The sequence below is a fragment of the Phocoena phocoena genome, chromosome 12 (assembly GCF_963924675.1).
Source record: "Phocoena phocoena chromosome 12, mPhoPho1.1, whole genome shotgun sequence".
Lineage (NCBI taxonomy): Eukaryota > Metazoa > Chordata > Mammalia > Artiodactyla > Phocoenidae > Phocoena > Phocoena phocoena.
In genome coordinates this window covers 42,895,646-42,918,232 of record NC_089230.1, presented here as the reverse complement: position 1 = coordinate 42,918,232, position 22,587 = coordinate 42,895,646, and the positions used below count along the sequence as shown (strand labels likewise).

The 22,587-nt window shown below is 39.5% G+C and overlaps 1 protein-coding gene across 2 annotated transcripts in view; it reads right to left on the bottom strand.

Moving 5' to 3' along the window:
• The window catches only part of ROS1 (ROS proto-oncogene 1, receptor tyrosine kinase), a 112,346-nt gene that overhangs the window by 6,171 nt on the left and 83,588 nt on the right, over nt 1-22,587 (bottom strand). For both annotated transcript variants that reach the window (XM_065888762.1, XM_065888763.1), the window contains 8 exons: nt 22,332-22,467; nt 20,945-21,107; nt 18,836-18,900; nt 17,770-17,899; nt 11,635-11,732; nt 11,217-11,420; nt 10,046-10,180; nt 1,740-1,903 (listed from right to left, as the gene is read on the bottom strand). In XM_065888762.1, coding sequence (XP_065744834.1) covers nt 1,740-1,903; nt 10,046-10,180; nt 11,217-11,420; nt 11,635-11,732; nt 17,770-17,899; nt 18,836-18,900; nt 20,945-21,107; nt 22,332-22,467 — 1,095 coding nt within the window. The remainder of the gene's footprint in view (nt 1-1,739; nt 1,904-10,045; nt 10,181-11,216; nt 11,421-11,634; nt 11,733-17,769; nt 17,900-18,835; nt 18,901-20,944; nt 21,108-22,331; nt 22,468-22,587) is intronic.

Sequence of the window (22,587 nt, the reverse complement as noted above, 5' to 3'; positions counted from 1 at the left end):
ACACAGTCCTATGACAAGGACAACTTTTAAAATCACCAGTAGAAGAACAGCTCACTACTAAACATTACATACGAGATTAAAGAAACTGACTCTATAGTTTCTCAAGGGAAAGAAATACTCTTGCCTCTTTTTTTTCTTTAAAGCATCCCAATAGTACACATTAAATTCAGGTGCTTACCACTATACTAGGCCTTGCACAAAAGTCAACAGGTATCTGTTGAAATAACTTGTTAAATTTTCCCAAAAATTCATTCAAAGGAATACATTAAGCAAACGTTTAGAAAATGAGAAGGATTTTATTGTATGCAGAACGGCTTATAGATACGTTTTTTCTTAACCTGGGTGATCGTCACACAGTCAGGTATACGTATAGAACCCTCCAGAAAAATGGGGTTGCCTTGCAGTTATAACTTGTAAGGGCTCAACCATTGGCACTCCTAGAATCAGCTCGGTTCCATGATGAGAAGGCAGGTAGAGCCAATGTGAGATTATTAACAAGGCTTATTCTGTTAAGGATCAGGATGCATGCTCAAAGCAAGCACAGCCCTTTCCAATCTGTCACTTAGCTGTTTGTGTTAAAGAAGTCTCATGATCAGAGTCTTATCTCCATTCATGTCATGGATCCAAAGTTACTCAAAATGTATAGTCAGAAACACAGCAAACACGACAAGCAGATATTCGCCCTTGGGCTTCGTATTTTTCCCTGCTATTATTAGTCAAGTGCATCACTCACGGTGAAGGTCTCACTGTAGAGAGATGACTCCAGGGCAACCATCAGCCATTGTGTAATCAATCAGTGCAGAGACGGAGAGTCTTAATTTCTGAGGGATTCTGAGTCATGGTCCATCTTGCCAGGTTTATTTCTAAGCAAGAATGTTTGCATTTGAAAAAGAACAAAGGGTCCTATGAACTTTTAATAATGGGATGAAGTTTAAGAGCAGCTGGAAAGGATCATTTTCAAATTTATTTTCCTGCAGCCAATTAGGCAAATGTATTGTAAATCTGATTTTGGAAATGAATTAAGTGACTACTGTGTTTTAATACCAAAATACTGTAGTGGAATCACAGTAGACCTTGGCAAGGTGTGACCCACTACAATAATCATAGCAAACTCAGTAGCAGTTAAAAGCACCAGATTACACATATACATAGCAACATGGATGACTCTTAAAAACACAGTACTTAATGAAAAAGAAAGAAAAGAAGCGTTACATAACACGATAGTATCCATGCATACAATATACAACAAATTAAAAGATACACATTAAAGACATTAGTATGGCTGCCTGGCAGGTAGAGGGAGGAAATAGAACAGGAGAGGAATATGGAGACAAAGGGACTAAACAAACAAATGAAAGAGAAGTCTTGCATAGACCAATGACGATAATGTACCATCAACTATAATTAACTCAGCTCTGCCACTGAGGTGCAAACTGGCATGGGGGTGGAGGGCGGAGAGAACAGGCCTCATGAAAATATAGTCTAACATGTTAATTCTCATCCTTACTATCTGAAATTATAAATCCAGGGGCCATACCATTATTCTTTTTTTTAAATTTAATGAACAAATCAAAATTATTTTCAAAGAGGAGTACAATAAATACTTGATTATGAGGATGGTGCCAGTATATTATTCTTCTTACGCACTGTAAGATGTCTTCCACGTACATCCCATTTTAACCTTATTCAGTTCACACTGTAGAGAAAACCCAAAAATTCTGAAGAAGAATCAAACTTACCTGCAAAGGCTTCATTTATGACTCCACTGGGGTTTGTTTCTCCTCTGCATTGAGAAATACTATTTAAGGAAAATTTTCTGAATAACTGAAGCTGTTCTTGAATTTTATGGAAAGTAGGTCTTTGGTCAGGTTCTTGAGCCCAGCACTGGGTCATTAAATTCCACCTGGATATGTGGGTAAGGACACGAAGTAAATAGTGATTGGATATGATTAGGTAGCCATTACTGATAACCCAGGTAAGGTCATTTCAGAAGGAAAAGAATTTGAGGTATTGCCAGTTTTCCGTAATTAATATAACTGAACCAGAACAAAAGCTTTTGTTTCTTATATAATAGTGGCTGGCATCTTCCTTCTGAAAAGCTGACATTCAGCAGTTATTAATCTAAATAAATAGATAGTAAATAGATGGTTGGAAAATGTTTACTGAACCCATTAGGAAACTAACAGCTATAAAACTTACTGAAGAAGCTGAGATTAAATTTTACATTCATACACTGATATCTGAAACAAAATCTAAGATTTACTCCAAGCCACACAGATACTTAGTGGCAGAACCAGAGGTAGAAATCAGATCCAATTCTAATGCTTTTACTCTTCATTACACTGCCAGGTTCATTAAGAGACTCAGTTCTCCTAGACATAGATAGCTTGTTGAACATTCTCTTTTCCTTAATGGTTGTCTAAGAAATGTCTGTGCAGAACTCTTGACTAATGTTCATTCATTCATTCAGCAAAGATTTGTTGGACACTTACTATATATGAGCAGTATATCAAGAGTAAGAGATGTGGCAGTGTGACTCCTGTCCTCATACGATATATATAGCAAACGTAAGAGGGAGACAAAATTTATCCACTACAACTCATAGGAGCAGGGGGAAAATGTAGCTCTTTTATAGTTTTTATAGTTCTAATTCTCAAAGCCCCACCTAGTAGAAGAAAATTAGTACAATGCCATTTATAACCTAGCCCATTCCAATATTTTAAACCACCCTTTTTAGGTAATCCTCAGTCTTTTATGGATAATAACTCAGTCTCTCTTATCTTTAGGCTATTCCTACTCCCTCTGTCTTCCTCTCCAAGGTGGTATCAGGATTTATGTGGGGTGAAAGTCTTTTGTGAGTTGTACTGGCACAGTGAAGGATCCTTTGGACCTCACTGTGCCCTCCTTCTCTAGTCTCAGAATGGAATGATGAGGAATTCCATAAGGAGTGACTGGTCTGGTCCATCCTGCAGGCATCAGCTGCTCTCTGCCGTCTATGATCCCTTTAACCTGTTCTTTTGGCCCTTCTCCCTGAACTGGTCCCCCCTTTTCTCTCTCTAGCTGCAGGCCTCTGAGACGGCATCATGTCCCGTATCTGCCGACAAGGCCCAGGAAATCCCTTCCTGTTTCTGTTGCATGCCCGAGGATGCTCCTCGGCTGAATCTCCAGCCTTCGACAAAATGTTCACTCTACACAGGAAACAAAGGAGGCTTAGAAGGGCAAGCTACATGTTCCCTGTCTGGACATGCCATCCTACCCTGTTCATGATGCTGGGTGTCCGTGTCAATGTGGGGGATCCCCTGCTCAGTGATCTCCTTGCCATCCTGCCAAACTGGGAGGAGTGGGCAGTTGCTCCCTGTGCTTGGTGTCACCCGCACCTAATCTAACTGAGGCCTACAGAGGTTTCGAGACCTAAATATCCAACATCTTCATCCTTCTACCTCTGTCTGTTAAGGTCTCTTCTTCCTACACTTGCCCGGGGCTTAGAAGGAGTTGAGTTTCTCTTCAATTCCTCTTTTTTTATTAGACTATCCTTATATAGAATTATAGGTTTAGTTGCTCACACCTGGCATTTAGCAAGCTAACAAGGAGCTAAAGGAGTCTGTTGGGTGGGCTAAAAGGCTCGTTCGTTTTTCTCCGTAAGGTGGCTCTAGTAGCACTTAGTTGTCTTTAACTTCATTCAAAACAATTTTGTTAGATTGTATGTGACAGCTGTCACGTCAGCGTGCATTATAAAAAAAACTTGTCAGGTGTGGCCATTTCAATATTGAAGGTGGAAGGGAAAAAAGCAACATTTTCAGCATATTATGCTTTATTATTTCAAGAAAGGTAAAAATGCAACCGAAACGCAAAAAAAGACTTGCGCAATGTATGAAGAAGGTGCTGTGACTGATCGAATGTGTCAAAAGTGGTTTGTGAAGTTTCGTGCTGGAGATTTCTCGCTGGAGGATGCTTCCAGGGTCGGGTAGACCAGTTGAAGTTGATAGTTATCGAATCGAGACATTAATTGAGAATAGTCGACGTTATACCACACGGGAGATAGCTGACATACTCAAAATGTCCAAATCAAGTGCTGAAAATCATTTGCAACAGCTTGGTTATGTTAATCGCTTTTATGTTTGGGTTCCACATAAGTTAAGCAAGAAAAACCTTCTTGACTGTGTTTCCTCATGCGATTCTCTCCTTAAACGTAACAAAAACATTCCGTTTTTAAAACAAATTGTGATGGGTGGTGAAAAGTGGATACTGTACAATAACGTAGAATGGAAGAGATTGTGGGGCAAGCGAAATAAACCACCACCAACCACACCAAAAGCCGGTCTTCAAAGAAGGTTATGTATATATGGTGGGATTGGAAGGGAATCCTGTATTAAGAACTACTTCCGGAAAACCAAACGATTAATTCCAACAAGTACTGCTACCAGTTAGACCAGCTGAAAGCAGCACTCGACGACAAGCGTCCAGAATTAGTCAACAGAAAATGCATAATCTTCCATCAGGTTAACGAAAGAGCACGTGTTTCTTTGATGACCAGTCAAAAACTGTTACAGCTTGGCTGGGAAGTTCTGATTCATCTGCTGTATTCACCAGACATTGTGCCTTCAGATTTCCATTTATTTTGGTCTTTACAAAATTCTCTTAATGGAAAATATTTCAATTCCCTGGAAGACTGTAAAAGACACCTGGAACAGTTCTTTGCTCAAAAAGATAAGTTTTGGGAAGATGGAATTATTAAGTTGCCTGAAAAATGTCAGAAGGTAGTGGAATAAGAGGGTGAATACAGTGTTCAATAAAGTTCTTGGTGAAAATGAAAAATGTGTCTTTTATTTTTACTTAAAAATCAAAGACACTTTTTAGCCAACCCAACAGATAACCCTCTCTCTCCTCCAAGCTTCATTTCCAAGTCTACTGACTCACTAAAAAGGTCAAGTACCTGTTCTCTTTTTTACTTTCTGGATCTAGAAGGCCGATTGGGGGCAGAGAGAGAAAAACTGCTAAAGAAACATAAACTGGGAAGTATTTAAAAATATTAGTACTACCATATCAACAGATAAATATACAATTACAAATTATAAGTTCTAAAAAAAAGTACTAAAGAAAACAGATGTGAGCTCTAATTAGAGATGGAACATTTTTGGCAAATTGCTTATAGAAGGACCCTCTGCAGAGGCGATGTTTAAGCCAATGAACTCTGTAGGAAAATAAGATGCTAGTCATGGGGACTGGGTGGGGATGGAAGTCAGGGAACACACTAGAAGAGGCAAAAGCATGTGTAAATTCCTAAATTGGGAAAGAGCTTGGCACATTTTAGAATGTGAAGGAAAGCCAGTGTGGCTGTAGAGCAGTCATTGAGGGGGAGAGTATAAAAGATGAGGTCAGAGAGGTGAGGATCACACAGATCAAGGGCCAGGCTAGGTGCTGGATTTTATGGCACTGCAATGGAAGCTGTCCAAGGTTTTTAAGTGGGCATGACCTTTACATCTTTAAAGGATGACTCTAGTTGATATATGTGGAGAATTGATTGTAGAGGGGCAAGTTGGAAGCAAGGAAGTTGTGTTTTTTTTAACATCTTTATTGGGGTATAATTGCTTTACAATGGTGTGTTAGTTGCTACTGTATAACAAAGTGAATCAGCTATACAGATACACGTATCCCCACATCTCCTCCCTCTTGCGTCTCCCTTCCACCCTCCCTATCCCACCCCTCTAGGTGGTCACAAAGCACTGAGCTGATCTCCGTGTGCTATATGGCTGCTTCCCACTAGCTATCTATTTCACATTTGGTAGTGAATATATGTCCAGTAAGCTGGGACGAAGCGAAGGAAGTTATTGAAGAAGACTAGGTGAAAGATAATGGTGTTAGACTAAGACAATGACAGTGGAGCGGGAGTAAGAAAATATTCATATTGCTAGGTGACAATGACGCAGAAATCATCATAGGCATTGTATTTAAACTAGCTGTATCTGTATATGGCATGCAGACTCCACTTCCATCTCTTTCATTCTTGCAAGCACCTCAGGTCAGAGTTAATACTCAATATCAGAGTATCATGGAGAAACCTAATATTGGTCTGTTTTTCAGTATTGATCTGATGACTTTTCATATATATTACAAGGAATTTACATTCTGGATATGGAGTGCCAAACTTGGCTTTATTTTTTAAAGATTAGAATCATCGCTAAGAACCTAATCTTTTACATATTTCTTTATAATCTGTGACATTTAGAAACAGGGATGACAGAGAAGTCAGTGAAAGACAATTCGACTCTGAAATAACATTGTGTAACTGATATTCAATCATGGAGTTAAAGTTAGAATCTTGATGGGAATCTTAGGGTTGTCCTAAGAGGTGAGAGGAGAAAGTGAAGTGTAACTTGCCACAGGGAGCCTATCCCTTCTAAAAAGAAAGTTGCGATTCTGAGATACTGCCAGAGGATACATTGAATCTCTCAAGACTTGTCATATTTCAATTATGAAGTTTCTAATTTATTTATTTATATCCCACCTCATTCTACAAAGTATTCAAGACACTTAATGGAGATGATTTAGTGAGAAGGAAGGAGCGAGAGGAGGACGGATGGAGAGGGGAGAGAAGCCATCCATACAGTCGCCCCTTTGCCACTCTGTACTTCACCCACTCACACTCCCCTCCAAAAGTTTAATCTGTGCAAGTTATTTAAGCAGATATTCCTAATTTTCATCTATGGAGGCTTTAATTTACATTGAGTCCATCATTACTCTTAACTCTCTGATGGCAAAAACAATGGACCTGATGGTATTTAAAACCTTTCTCTCCCACTGTCCAGGGCCAAATGAGCACTGGATTGCCCTAGATTAAGAAAAGGGGAGCTCTATAAAGCAGTAGTCATTTAAAAGTAAAGAGTAAAACTTGTGCTCTTAAACAGCTTTAAGGTGACAATGGAATAAATGACTAGGCTTTTAAAATTTTATCAATCCTAAAAAATGCATTTCTTACATCTTTCAGGTAAATTAACAACAACTGTATCTTTGGCATAGGGGTCTTTCCTTACAAATACATACTTGTCACAATTCAGTATCATGCATTAAATACTTGTACCAAGTTATAGTTACAAATATTCAAGCATATTAGTCTAAATAAACTGACAGCTCCTTCACTTTTATTAAAATTTACCTGGGCTGGTTGTTCTACCTCTAAACAGATACTCACACATTATACTTGAAATGTCTCATTTAGCTAAGTGTTCCGGTTCAAATTCTTCCATTCACTATGCCAACCCCTTTACTCCTCTTTGCTTCAGTTTTTTCCACAATAGCACAACCTCATTAACCATGTTCATTAATAGTCTCTATGAGTAAAATCCTTGGATTCGTAAGGCAATTGAAATTCAACAGTTGAAAACTCCATGGCATCTTTCAGTATTAAGGGGATGAGTTTCTATAAGTATTTAAGCACAGCACATAAAATACAGATTTTAAAATACCCAATCCCGGAAAGACCCAGTTAGCATCAATTAGCGTCTAGGTATACGTATTCTTAAGGGGTAAAAATAAGGTGGTGAGCCTCCATGTTCTCCCATTGTTGCCTCCGTCATTGGAGAGACTCTCCAGTAATTTCAGTTGCCCCTGTGATACCTGTGAAAGAGCTCCCACTTGATGTAGATTGCCCTTTGATCCCGTTTATTCTTGAGAGTGCCTGGTTGTTGTGCAAACTAAAAGCTGAAGAGAATGCTGAGGGCTGGGCTTTGCACCGTCCATCCCAGGCTATGGAAAGAAGGGCAGGAATGCTCTGAACTCTCACATTCCATTAATAGCTAGCCATCTACGGACTCACCTGCCCCAGAGTGCATCCAGGTGCTGAGTATTTAAGCAGTGAATAGAAGGTGCAGCCTGGCTCAGCACAGACTTTCAACCCTCTAAGCTGGGCCTATGATCTCCGAGAACTGCTTCAAATAAAAATCAGTTCCCTCTGTACTCTAAGGAGAGTAGTTAATCTTTATCGTGACAACTTAAGGCCGTGGACAGATTGAATGGCATCGCTGAGAGCTCTATTTCCTTAGCACAGCTTGTCTTCCTGGTTGGCCATGGGTCGTTAACCCTTCCTAGGGATCTGGAGCATGCAGCCCTTAGAGGGCTTGGAGCATTGTTCACTTTTTAATTACTGATGTTCAAATGAACTTCAAAATCAGCAATGGAAATTTTAGCTTCAAGGAAACTATATTTTTATAAAATTAGAGCAATAATGTATCCAACTGAATAATTATTCAAGATAAAATTATATAGAATATTATCTTTTTCCACTTATAATCAGGAATATTTTTCTAGAACTTTTCTAGCACTCCTTCTTTCTCCTCCTTCTAATTGAATTTTTGGATACCCTTGGATAGAGCAAAGTTCAACATACCCGCATTTTTCTTCTCCACAATAGGGCAATTAATTATCCACCTCCCTCTTCCCCAAACAAAATAAATGAACACATAAGTCAAAACGTATAATTCAGTGACTGATTCCTAGAGTGCCTATCCAAAAAAAGAGCCTAATTATGATGAGGTGCATTACCCTCTAGAGGGGAAGTTATGCCAAATAGAATTCTAACAGCACAAGGAAAATTTCATGCAACTGAAATTTGGGAGAAATTTTCTGAGTGATCAATAGATGTGTAAGAGATGCAAAACAGTGATTAGTTTGCTAACTAATTAAAATGTATTTTATACCTAGGTATGCTGGGTTTTTTTCCTCAAGCCCTAGACTAAAGTTTTTCAAATTTTGTGTAACTTTCTTAGTCCTAACTTCTCTAAGTTTTTCCATCTGCCCCAAAAGGATCATGAGTCATACTTTTAGACACTGCCACCAAACTTGTTCAGGTATGTGTATAACTGATCCTTCTGTAAATATCCCAGAGGCTATAAGAGCTAAGCAGAAACAGACAGTGATTCCAATCTTCTTCTAGCTGGAAGATTTAAATAATACAAAAACATTCACCCATAGAACATCCAGCCAAGGTGCCCAGATCTTAATCATCTTTGGCTGTAGTCTGAATAATCCTCTAAATAACACAGCATAGGCAAGGCAGTGCAATCATGGTGTGTATCCGCATACTGCTAATTCCTTTTGCACTTGTCTGTACCACGCAGTTTAGCACTTTATTACATGTTGGCTTGTTATCCAGCTGCTCCATGTGTGTGTCTTTTCTTTCAAAATACATTCAGAGATGCTGAAGAAGCGTGGCTCTGGTTTAAACACCTCTGTATTCCATACAGGCCTTAGCATGGTGTAGTGCACACAACAGAGGAGTTTATACTTTGATTATATGTTCTTTTAGAAATTTCTTGGGTAAAACACCTCTTAGAAAAAGTGTCAAGACTTGATATTTCTGCCAAGGTTGTTCAGAAGAAGGTAGATTAGTACTCAGCAAAATTACTTGGCTTGTTTTTCCTTTATAATTAGATCAAAATCACCTGCTGTTCCAAGGATCACAAATCTATTAGAATTCAATAGTTGCCAGGATCAATTTGATAAAGTAACTAATACTTATGTAGCCACTTCTTGTGAAGTTCATAAATAGATAACAACCTATATAATTTTTAGCAGTACTATATCCCAATATCAGCTTTATCAACAAAAGCAATCCAACTATTAAACAATATATTTCTAGTTAATAGAACCTTTTAATATGCAGGTTAAGATGTTAGTCAAATTAGATCTTCCAAAATGAAATGAGTATATATGTGAATACACACACACACACACACACACACACGCACACACGCACACATATACACAAAGAGCTTTTATTTATTTATTAGAATTCTCTTAACCTAGAGTATAAACATATTCTGCTGTTCTAGATTTTGCTTCTGAAATGAAATATCATGTATATATATATATAAATAAAAAGAAACCATCATGTATTTAGTAAATTAAGTGCCACAATAATTTACATTTTACATAAGATATACAAATATATAGACTCAGTTTTTATTTAAAAATACCATACCAATGAGGCACGTGATTGCATGTGCACATGTTTTTGTTCTTGGGTACTTATGGAACATAATTAACTTACAGATCATCGGGACAATTTCTCGGTGGCTCCAGTCTCCCTCCTGTTTGCACATAGCTTAAAACATCAAGGTTAGAATGAGCTGGATAAGGCTGATGACCAAGAGTTAAAATTTCCCAAATCAAAATTCCAAAAGACCTAAAGATATTAAAGAGTTTGCTTTAATTATACATATTAGAAACATCATGTTTACAGTAGTTTTTCCAACATAATTATTCCTGGGGCTATCAGAGTCTACTTTGTGATTGGCATTTTTGGCCCCATAAAAGGCAAATGGGAGACTTAAAAGCAAGTTGACCTCAAGAAAAAGAGAACAAGCAACTGCATACTAGCAACACTTCAAAGGTGATAGGAAGGCTTAGTGGGGGCGCACACACACACACACACACACACACACACACACACACACACACGCTGTGCTCCTCTTCCCTGGCTGAATCTGCACTGCGGACCTCCATTACCTATGGCTTTCATAGCTTCATTATGCAAACACACTAGGGGTGAGCAAGAAAGCATTTCACCTTTCTTCCTGAGTTTGAGTGCTAGTAAATGTGGAGAGGGAAGGCATGAATATAAACTGACAACACTGAAGACCGACTTTATTTCATCCCCAGTTTTGCAGAGGTCCAGTCCAGCTTAAAAGGTATTGGATGAACCTTTACATTTTGAGCAGCTTTAATCAAAAGTTTGGGGTCAACAAGCAAAAATGAGGGGTTCTATTCAAATAATAAAGAGATGTCCAAACCTCCCTCATGTCCTAATCGTTTTGAGATCCATGATTTAAATTCTGTGTATAAATTAATGACCAAACATCCCAAAATAGTAGGCATTTGGACACATACTTGGACATTAATTCATAGGCACCAATTCCTATTAGTCATAGCCTCTGCACTTGTGGAGAGTAGTAAGCTATCTGAAATAAATGGCTCTATTCCACATACACCAGTAAGGTAACGGATTAAAACGAATTGGAGGGAGAGGTATAAACTGTTGAGACCCAGGAATAGCCCTTCCTTGCCCACCAGCTTTCACTTTAGCTTGAGGCAAATCACTTAACCTCTCTGGTCTTATGTTTTCTCACGTAAAAAACAAGACTAGATGACCTTTTAAGATCCCTTCTGGCTCGGGCATTGGATGGTTCTGCCCACGTTTCTCTGTGTCCTGTTAAGCTCACCATACATCAGACTGAGTAGTGAAGATTCCATCCATCAAACTTTCTGGAGCCATCCACCGAACAGGGAGCAGGCCTTCTCCTCTCTTTCTATAGTAATCATTTTTATAGATGTCCCTCGCGAGTCCAAAGTCCCCAATCTTCACTATCCGTGATGGGCTAGTGTAGTCTTTTACAGAGACGAGGCAATTCCGAGCTGCTAGATCCCTATGGCAGAAGCTATACTTTAATAATAATAATAATAAAGTTCCAGAGATCAGACAAGTAACACTAGGAGGTCTGTAGAAAAGAGAGATTTTAACAGAAACTATTGCTATTTTGAAGGAATGAAAATGTTAATTATCTTGTATATTCTACCCAAACTACAGGTGATTCTTGTGCCAATCTTCGTAAGAACCCTTTATCCAGAATGTCACTGTACCTGTGAATGAAGTGCATCTGCTCCAAGTAGACACAGCCTTTTGAAATATCTACACAAAGGTCTACAAGGTCAACCAAGGTGAGTAAAGGACCGTGAAACTGTAAGAAATAAAAGAAAAATTACAGGCACTTTTCCAGTTTGCACAAAATTTATATGTATATTTTTGGCCACGTATATATGCATGTACACACACATATATATGATGTTTTAAAGGAATTTTTAGTTATGGTAAAAGAATTCCAACAAAGAGGAAAATAACTACATTTATATGCTTTCTACCAAAATATACATAAATAAGACTATCTTTAGTAAGCAGAAGCAATATAGAATCTTTATTGGAAAGATCTCAGGGTGTTAGATCAAACAGACTAGTTTAAAACCGAGTTCTGCTACTTACAAGCTGTGTGAACTTGCTCACATTGCTTAATTCACTAAGCAATTTTCTCATATGTAAAATGGGAACAATAATACTAACTGTGTCAGATTTGAGATAAGCTATGTAATCTAGCTGGGACATAACAGGCACTTAATAAACAGCAGCTGTTCTCATTAGCAGTAATGATGATAGTTTAATCAGTTTAATTATTGGCCCAATGTCACGCTATAATGTCAGTCATGACAATGGGCTTGTTCTCCATATGGGCCCCATAGAAATTGTTAGCAATACTCTATTTCAAGGTCACAGATTACTCCTCTCATCTAAGAGAGCCAGCACAAATATACAGTTGAGCCTGTACTGGCTGCGATGATTTCTACATGAACAAAGCCAGTTGAAGTTTTTATTAGTACCATATGGAAAAAATTCAAAGTTCCTTCCTGGAGGCTATATTCATATACTGTCTGTCCCTTACCATTTCCCTGCAATTACCCTGTTTCAAGCCTTTATCATCCCTATCTGATGCTTCCCAAACTTCCCATGTCTCCAGCCTCCTGTGCTTTAATTAGCTCACTTTTTTGTAACCCACTGCCTGTAGAGTCTAGAGTCTATTACAGATTCCTGAGCACAGCCTCCATGGCAGCCCCAGGCTGCAGCAGCCTCTCTTTACATCCATTTATTTTCCATAGATTCTCCTCTCACAATCTGTGCTTTGGTCACACTGGGCCATTTGCAGTTCCTTATACCTGCTCTGCATTTCTCAACCTCTCTTCATTATTCCTTCTATCATTCCTGGAATGCCCTCCGTATTCTTGATTTCCATCCACATCCTTCAATGAGCATCTCAAAGGATTCACAACCTTGACATCCCTTGATTCCTCATAGACGGGTGCTCTTAAATGCTGTTCCCTCTGACTCCCCTGACAAGCTCATGTCTTGTCCCAAAAAGTAGGAAGAATCCTGAATTCTGGGACTCAACATTGCCATGGTCCCACTCAACCACACCTATGTCTTAAAACTAAACTCAGTCTTACTCCCAAGAATCAATCCCTTGCAGCCCTGTTCAGGTCCACTAGACGCGCGTCTCACAGCCTTGTGTCTGAGTCCCTGCCTTGTGTCTCAGCTGGTTCATTGGTTCCTCTGTGAAGGGAATCCTGCTTTGCGCTTGGCAAAACCTACTCTACTCTTGAAGACATTCTTCGCAGAGAATCCTACTCCTGCACTTCAGTCTGGTGGCTAGTGCCCTGTTCCTTGCTGACAGATTTTCAAATGCTGCCTGCCTGTTTGAATCTCTAATTGTAACTTGCTCCTAATAGCCCCTGTGACAACCTATTGGAACATTTCATTACCCCATGTCGGGCCTCCTTAACCCCAGATGCTGCCCTCGGCTACCACCTGTTTTCTCTTGCCAAACCCTCCAGACATATTGAACCTCCATCTCTGTCCATCCCTAGTCAAAGCCTTCTATATAACTCATATCAGTGTAGTTTCAGAAACTGTTCTATCTCGCACCTTGGTTGTGTCCCAAACAGAAGACCTCCTCCATGAAGCCTTCTCACATCTCCCCAGTTGGAAATCATCTCTCTCTCCTCTGTGCTTCAGCAGTGTATTCTCTACTCCATTCTAATGGGCCTTCCCTCTTTCTACCTTAAATGATTCATTCATATGTGACTTACCCACCCTACCACGTGGCAGGGCCCTTGAAAGCAAGAGCCGCATCCTCCACTGTCGTAAAATAAATACCCGGCAAAAATTTCATGAAGTGAATGGTGTCTGGCTATGTAGTTGTATTATTTTGATAGATAGGGTTTTTTGTTCACTTTTTCTATCTTACTACAATCTTAGAATATCAAAGCTAAAAGAAGCCGAAAAAGTTTTGGATTCAGTGTTCCATTTTACGATGCAGAAACTGAGTCCTAAAAATGAAGGACCAGACTAAGGTTTATAAACCCAGTTGCAGTCAATCCTTATGCATTCAACCCAACAAAACAGTCTCAGAGTGGGGTTGGGGAGAAGGGTGCTTGTAGCACTCTCTGTGGAGAGGCAGCTGGCCCCATGTGAACTTAGACTGATGGGGGTGTAGAGCCCGTGGCCCTCCGCTGTGGACCCCGCACCTTGATTCTGGCACTCAGCACCTAAGGGCACCCTGTCCGATAAGGTCAGGGCAAAAGAGACAATCATGGACGCTGCCTTGGTAGCCAGCAGGAAAGGCAGTGGAAGAACTGAAGTGCACTTGAGAACCAGTCGTCAGAACCACTAGGACACTGGCTGAATAAGAGTAGTTTGGGAAAAGCAGCTCTGTGAGTTCTTTTAGTCCACCTTCATTGTCTCTTCTCTCCCCCACAAAAAACTAAAAAAAAAATCTACAGAGGCACTTTCTTGTTAAAGATGAGGCATTGAATTTATGCATTTTAGTTTTATTCTCTCCCCAAACCTTACTAAAATGACATTATAGAGGAAATGTTGTGATCTCAAGAGGATAAACAAGATCAGGAGAATAGATAGAGCACAAGGAAACATTTTTGGAGGAAGGAAAGCAGGTGGAGGTGTGGTCATTTAGCAGAGCCAAGAGAGATGAAAGCTGGCTGCCTGCAGAGGGAGAAGACAAGAATTAAGTGATGTTTTTCACTATAGAACCACATAAACACTCTGGAATTCGAGGTAGCAAGTATCTCTGAATGCAGGGTTGAGGGGCAGGACTGAAAGCAAGGTGAATATTTAAAAGTTTGTTTTAAGAGCTAAGTAGACCCTAGATCCCCGCCCCACAGCAGCAGGAGGCTTTCCTCTGCTAAACCACACCCCACACACACACATACACACACATACACACATACACACACACACACACACACACACAGAACCAGAGCAACTCCAAGTTCAAAGATACCAGTCATACTAAGGCGCTGTGCTAAAAATGGAGAAGGAAATTAAATGAGAATCCCCATCCTGAGCCTTGAGACCTCCAGCCCTCTTCCCCGACTCGACGCCCTGGTTTATTGCCCAGGCAGGAGACCAGCAGATTCCTCTCTGGGGAAACTGGCGTATGCCAGGGAAGACATCCAGGTGCTGTCATCAGGCGACCCCAGCGGAACATCAGGGTCCCCCCTGACAACCAAAAGGAAGCTGCCACAGACATAGGCTCCGATTCTTAGGTCTCACTATTAAATATGAAGATCAGCCACAAATTACAAAACATTTGAGAAAAGCTTCTCATATTACAAACAGATCCCAGAACAATGAGGCAAAAAGGAAGCCAAGACAATGCAGGAAGCAAATTAACACTTTAAAAAAAACTATGATTAGTATCCTCGGAAAGATAAAAGAAAACTTTGCATGTACGGAAAAATCAGAATACTATTTTCAGAGGCAGTCAAAATATAAGAAGGAGTCTGTGGAAAATTAAATTTTTAAATTCTATTAAAAAATTAAGGAAATATACCAGAATTGAGAGCAAAAATACAAAGAGTAGAAAATAGGAGAAAACAGCTAATAAAAGAAAAGGATACAACAAAGGTGACCATTATCCAACTACTAGGATTTCTAGAACAAGGAAATGAAGGGAACAAAGAGTTTTCTTTATTACCAAAGAAATAATATTTAAAAATCCCAGAAGTAAAAGGGATGATTTTCCATGCTGAGTGTCCAGATGAGTAAAATGTACCACAGATAAGAAGCAGTTCCTGGGACTTCCCTGGTGGTGCAGTGGTTAAGAATCTGCCTGCCAATGCAGAGGACAGGGGTTTGAGCCCTGGTCCAGGAAGATCCCACATGCACAGAGCAACTAAGCCCATGTGCCACAACTACTGAGCCTGCACTCTAAAGCCTGCACGCCACAATTACTGAGCCCACACGCCACAACCACTGAAGCCCGTGCGCCTAGAGCCTGTGCTCCGCAGCAAAGAGAAGCCACTGCAATGAGAAGCCTGCACACTGCAACGAAGAGTAGCCCCAGCTCGCAGCAACTAGAGAAAGCCTGTGCGCAGCAACGAAGACCCAACGCAGCTAAAACTAAATAAATAAATAAATTTATAAGGGAAAAAAAAAAAGAAGTTCCTAAAATTTTCCAAAGAGAGGACAAAAAGCAAGTCACTGATCATATGTCCAGGAATCAGAATGGCATAAAACATTTTAAAGGCAATTGTAGAAGCTAGAAAATAAAGATGCAGGAGTTTTATTTTTGAGGAAAAGGGATTTTCAACCTAGAATCCAGCCAAATTATTAATCAAGTGTGGGGCGGGAGGGAAGAACAGTTCCTCAAAATGAAAAAAAAAAGATTTTTGCCTTGCATGCTTTCTCTTTTCTAAAACAGAACAAAGAAGCCGTGGAATTGAGGAAATAAAGGTCCAACATGGAAATTACCAAGGTACATGTGAAGGAAACCCCTAGGGTAACAGCTCTGTAGAGACCAGAGGACAAGCGCCTGTGTCAACTCTAGGAGGGAAGTGTCCAGGAAAAATAGCGTGAGGAGCTGGATTATCTCATATATATACCCATATTGTGAGAAGGGTTACAATTCTGTCAGAGTTTAGGAATATAGAAACCTAAGCAAATGGGGGGGCATTTATTAAACTACTCAAGAAAGAACCACAATCATAGTATTTGAGTAACTTAGCAAATAATAATTAAATAGACATAGTAACATAAACTTGCAATATTGATTCATCTGCAAATTGGGGTAACTGTCAGATGATGGGGAAAGCAGAGTTTTTCTGCGTGTAGAGCTGGTGGGGTCAGGCTGGTACATGACTAAGAGCTTAAATCCTTGCCTCTTGCAGTAGGCAGTCAATAGATCTCCCCCAAGGTTGAAAACTCACTTATACTGCAGCAGTATAAGCAGAGCGTTTAGGAAAGTGGAGGTAAACACCAGAAGGAATGTGCAGAGGCCTGGGATGTGGGGATGAGATAGAGCACAGGACTCCTGTTTTTCACCATAAACCTTGTCATATGTTTCAGTTTTTTAGCTATATAATGTATACTTCAATAGATATAATAGAAATAGAAAGAAATAGAAACTTATTTCAATAGAAATAAAACCTGTAATTTTAAAAACTACACATTTAAATTTTAGTTACTTGTTTTGTCTCAGGTGTTTCTCACCTGAGACCTAAAAGCAGGTTCCCACAGGTGCTGAGACCCCCGGCCCTCAGTCCCCACACGTGCCACAGTATTTACACCGTCCACTGTGCTGGGTGCTGCTCTAGGCACTGCGGACATGGAGGGGATGGATCGGGGCTGCATTTTGTTAGCAGGACCCTAGAGTGGACAGGACCTATTAGCATGGTTGTAGGAAAAGAAAAGTAAGGAACCAGATGGATGGCACGAAGGAGGATACATGAAATCAAGAGCTCTGTTTTGGCCAAAGTTTGAGACGCCTGTGAAAATCCACACAGAAAAGTCAGCTGGGAGAGATGTAAGACTAAGGGCTGGAAATTTCAATTTGGGACAGAAAGGCAGATAGATTAAGTACAGAGAAACTCCACACATTCTCTGTTCTTCAGAAACCATGATTCTGGCAGGGAGGGACCTATTTTTCCACTAGATACTAAGAACAGGCTCAGATAGCCAGAAGATGCAAGACATTAGCCCAGGGTTCTAGTTTGACTAATCCAACATGAAGGAAATACAAGAATTTTTTTGACAGAAGTCTTCTAAGTTTCTACCATCAGCCAAAACTGCAGCCTATTGAATTTAAAGGAAAATAAGACGAACTTATAGGTCATCTGCATTACATAACCAATACTGTGGACCCCATTTCCTACCGATGTCATCCGGGCTTTACGCAAATAGGTAAGAAGGTCTCCTCCTTCCATCAGTTCCAGGATGATGTACTGGGGCTCATTCAGCAGACAAACCCCAAGCTGCTTCAGAATGTTGGGGTGATTAAACTTACTAAAAGGCGAAAAGAGACAGGCAGGATAACATGACAACGACAAAAATCTAGTGAGGATCTTTATGGAATAGAACAATTCTTTATTTCTGGTTCCCTTCAAAACCCTGATTTTTTTTTTTTCCTCTTAATAAATGAAAGCCTCCTTTTCCAAGAACCCAGCTGCACGCCTGCCTTACAGAGGTAATATTGCAACCCCTAGTGGCCAAGGCATGTGGGTAGAACAGAGGGAGTTTTAGAAGAAGTTATATTTATATTAAGCATTTTATGTTCTGGAAAAGAAAGTAATTTTAACTAATGTCCTTCTTTGAAAAATATTTTAGAACATTATGTTTTTGGTCATGACAAGTATGAAATATTCTCTCCCTTTCAAAGAAACAATTCAGACACTCAGGTTTGGCTACAAATGTTTGCTCAAGAGGTCAAAGCAAGTAAGCCCCAATCTAACAATCAGAACCCACAACTTGGGACCCAATCAACCACTGCCTCAGGGTGTATTAAGATGTATTTGAGTAGTTTTCATGACCATCAACTAATTCTAACCTTGAAGACAAGTTTACCAAGACCAGGGATATTCTCATTGACATCACTGTACTTAAGAGAACTCTCCCTTACTTGGTCTACTTGACCCATTATCACACATTTAGAAGAACATAAGCATATTTAAAGCTGAACAGCTTCAGAAATCCCTTGCAAGACATGCTTCTTATTGAAGGTAAAAGAAACGACTGCCTGAGGACTGCTTGTGACCAGGCTCAGAAGACTGGATTCTATAGAATACTTGTCACTCCAGACATATTTTCTTTTAAACTTCAGCCATGTTTATTTTGGGCATGATCTGTTATGTCAGGTCATTTTGAATGTTAAAAATCCACCAATCAGATGTAAGAGCTTCCTACCCATACCAAGGGAAAATTATTTTAGAGCTGCCCTGATACCTCATCAGGTGTGCCTCCTTCAGGAATTCAATCTTCTCCTGGTCTGTGGAGCCCTTCTTCAAAGTCTGTGCAATGTAAAAACAAGCCAGGAATCAGTATAGCAGATATTTCCATGAGCTCAGTGGGTTAATGGAGACAATCTTTGTTTTGTTTTGTAATATGCACCCTTGTCATAAAAAACTGTGTTCTCCAATTCTCCAGCCTCCCTTGCAGACAGGGCTGGTCATATGACTCAGTACTCATCAAAGAGATGTAAGGGGGAAACTGCTGAGGGGGAGAGAGGCTTGTGCAGAACTTTTACTTTCCTGAACATATACATCTAACACTATCCTTCCCCCTCTCCATGTCCTGAATGAAGATGTGATGCTTGATTCTTTGGCAACCATCTTGGGACCATGAGGCACCATACATGTACAAAGTTGAGAGAATTTCAGATATACTGGCTCTGGCCTGACACAGTACTACACCAAAGCCAGAAGTCAACTTGTTATCTAAGAAAAAGAAACACTTGTTTAAACCAGTTGAGGTTAGAGTATGTGAAAGACTGTTAAATGCTACGAATTGGAAGTGGAGAAAATTTTGCCAACTTCTCTGGTTGTATAGCCCACTCTCAAAGCAATAAATTCCTAACAAGCAGTGATCAGGATATTACTCAATTACATAAAAGATTCATCATCCTTTGATCAAAAGAAAGTTTTATAAAAATATGAGAGTGTATCCAGGGCTTCCTTAAAACTACATCATCAAATACACCATGATGAATAATTGTGTAGTCCAGGGGTCAGCAAACTACAGCCTGTGGACCAACTCCAGCCTGTTACCTATTTTTGTACATCTTATGATCTGAAAATAGTTGTTACATTTTTATTAGTTGTTATTTTATTTTTTCCAGGTTTATTTTTTTTAACATCTTTATTGGAGTATAATTGCTTTACAATGGTGTTAGTTTCTGCTTTATAACAAAGTGAATCAGTTATACATATACATATATCCCCATATCTCTTCCCTCTTGAGGCTCCCTCCCTCCCACCCTCCCTATCCCACCCCTCTAGGTAGTCACAAACCACCTAGCTGATCTCCCTGTGCTATGCAGCTGCTTCCCACTAGCTATCAGTTTTACGTTTGGTAGTATGTACATGTCCATGCCACTCTCTCACTTTGTCACAGCTTACCCGTCCCCCTCCCCATATCCTCAAGTCCATGCTCTAGTAGGTCTGTGTCTTTATTCCTGTCTTACCCCTAGGTTCTTCATGACATTTTTTTTCTTAGATTCCATATATATGTATTAGCATATGGTATTTGTTTTTCTCCTTCTGACTTACTTCACTCTGTATGACAGACTCTAGGTCTATCCACCTCACTACAAATAACTCAATTTCGTTTCTTTTTATGGCTGAGTAATATTCCATTGTATATATGTGCCACATCTTCTTTATCCATTCATCTGTTGATGGACACTTAGGTTGCTTCCATGTCCTTGCTATTATAAATAGAGCTACAATGAACATTGTGGCACATGACTCTTTTTGAATTATGGTTTTCTCAGGGTATATGCCCAGTAGTGGGATTGCTTTTTCCAGCTTTATTGAGGTGTAATTAACTTGTTACATTTTTAAATGGTTGAAAAAGTTATAAAAAAGAAGAGTATTTCATAACACATGAAAATTATATAAAATTTAAATTTCCATTTTCATAGATAAAGTTTTACTGGAACACAACCACACCCATTCATTCACATATTGACTGTGGCTGATTTCACACTGCAATGGCAGAGTTGTGTAGTTGCAACTGACACCATCTAGCCAGCAAGCCTAAAATATTTACTATCTGCCCTAGCACCTAGCACCCCAGTTCTCTTATGGTACATTTGAAGGGAAAGACTGTCTGCCAGGTCTTAGCTAATTAGTAACCTCAGAGGTAACTGTTAATAACAGAATTTATGTAGGAAATGGGGGGGGAAATGTGATTTCTGTAGCCATGGACAGGTTTCTACCTTCTCCCAGTTATCTTTTCCATCAAGAACACTCCTCTTTTATCATAGTTGTATCCATGTAAGTCCCTGTAAATATGTTGACATAACAAGTCAAGGAGTTAAAGGATCAGCATTACCTTCACTGCTACTTTGGTTTCTGCACTTCCAACTCCTAAGATGTCTACCGCTGTCCCTTCATACACTTCTCCAAAGGCCCCACTTCCCAACAAGAGACGCAGAGTCAGTTTTTCCCGAGGGAAGGCAGGAAGACTGTCAATCTCCTCTTGGGTTGGAAGCGTACTGGAAAATAACGATATTTTTGGTCTCCCAAAACGCATATGGTTTACGAGTGGGTGTTGGTGTTAGTGTTTGAGAGATAAAAAGTATGAGAAAGAGGAAGAGAAATCTTATGGTTTTGCAACACTGCAGTGCATTCAACGTGACATAGTGATGTGTCTGTGTTCCTATTCCACCATCCAGAATATTCCTTCTCTCTTCCAAAACCCAGACAGAACATGTTACTTCACTTCTAGGCACCTTCATTTTGATAGCATGCCTGTGTGTGCACTGCCTCAAGGCTTTTTACTGTAGTTTGTTTCGTTAAAGTTATCAGTTATTAATTTCTTCAGGTCACCAATTTGTGTAAAAAGCTATTGCAAATTAGTTATAAAAACAGCTGGGCTTATGATCTCAAAAGCTTTTGCTTTACTTCATACACCTGATCTCTCATGTAAAACAAAATTTACTATGACCACAAAATTACTCCATGTCCATCAGGTTAACTTTTAGAAAGTCAAGCTTCTCACTTGGAATATCATGAGGGGAAGGAAATCCATCTGCATTAAAAATGCTTTGAGATTTTAAAAGAGAGTCTTGAATATCAGATATGCTGTGTATTTTCTCCAGGAAAAGTCACCTCTGAAAAGCTGATTTAGGTCACCTCTGTGTCTACTTTACATCCTGTGTTCTTATGTCTTTAAATAAATTTCTAGAAGCAAGGCCAATGGCTATATAATCCTTTTTGCATGGAACATAACATAGTGTCTTGTACAATGAGACATTTAAATATTTTCTTTAATTATGACAATGGAAGTTCAAACCTCATCTATTTTAGAGAAGTTTTGTAGGCAATCACCATAGAATTTCTGAAAACAGAATAAAATTGACTTAATAGCACACACAAGAGACCTTGGAATTCTTCTCTTCCAGTTGAATCAATCATGTTACCATCTACTCCCTTCCACGTAGTAGTTATCTCCTTGTTTTATTGACTTTCGAACTATGTGATAAGACACTAGAAAACAACTAATTTTTGTTTATTTTTCTTAGGATAGAATAACAACATAATTTGCCATCCATCCCAGGTCACATTTGAGAGTGAAAGGGGATGTTACTTTTGAATACGCCAGAATAATATGGGCATAAAGCAGGACAGTCCTGGGTAATGTGGCATGCATGGGCACTCTCTTTAGAGTTGCCCTCTCTCCATCTAGGTGCCCCGTAATGCCAGCCCAGGTTACATACTGTATCGCATAGCAGGCATTCGCCAGTCCTACTCCAGCGGCCAGACCTCGAAGGTCAGCCAACTCTTTGTCTTCATTTATGAGACCCGTCAGCCCTTCCTTGGGAGTTTTTTGATTCTTTAATCTTCTGTGCCAGACTATAAAGACAAAAGATCATAATTTACAAAATAAAACATTGCTTTCTTTTTCTTTAGGAAATGCTAACAATACATTTTTAAAGTTTATACTGAAGAACACTATTGATAGAATAACAGAAT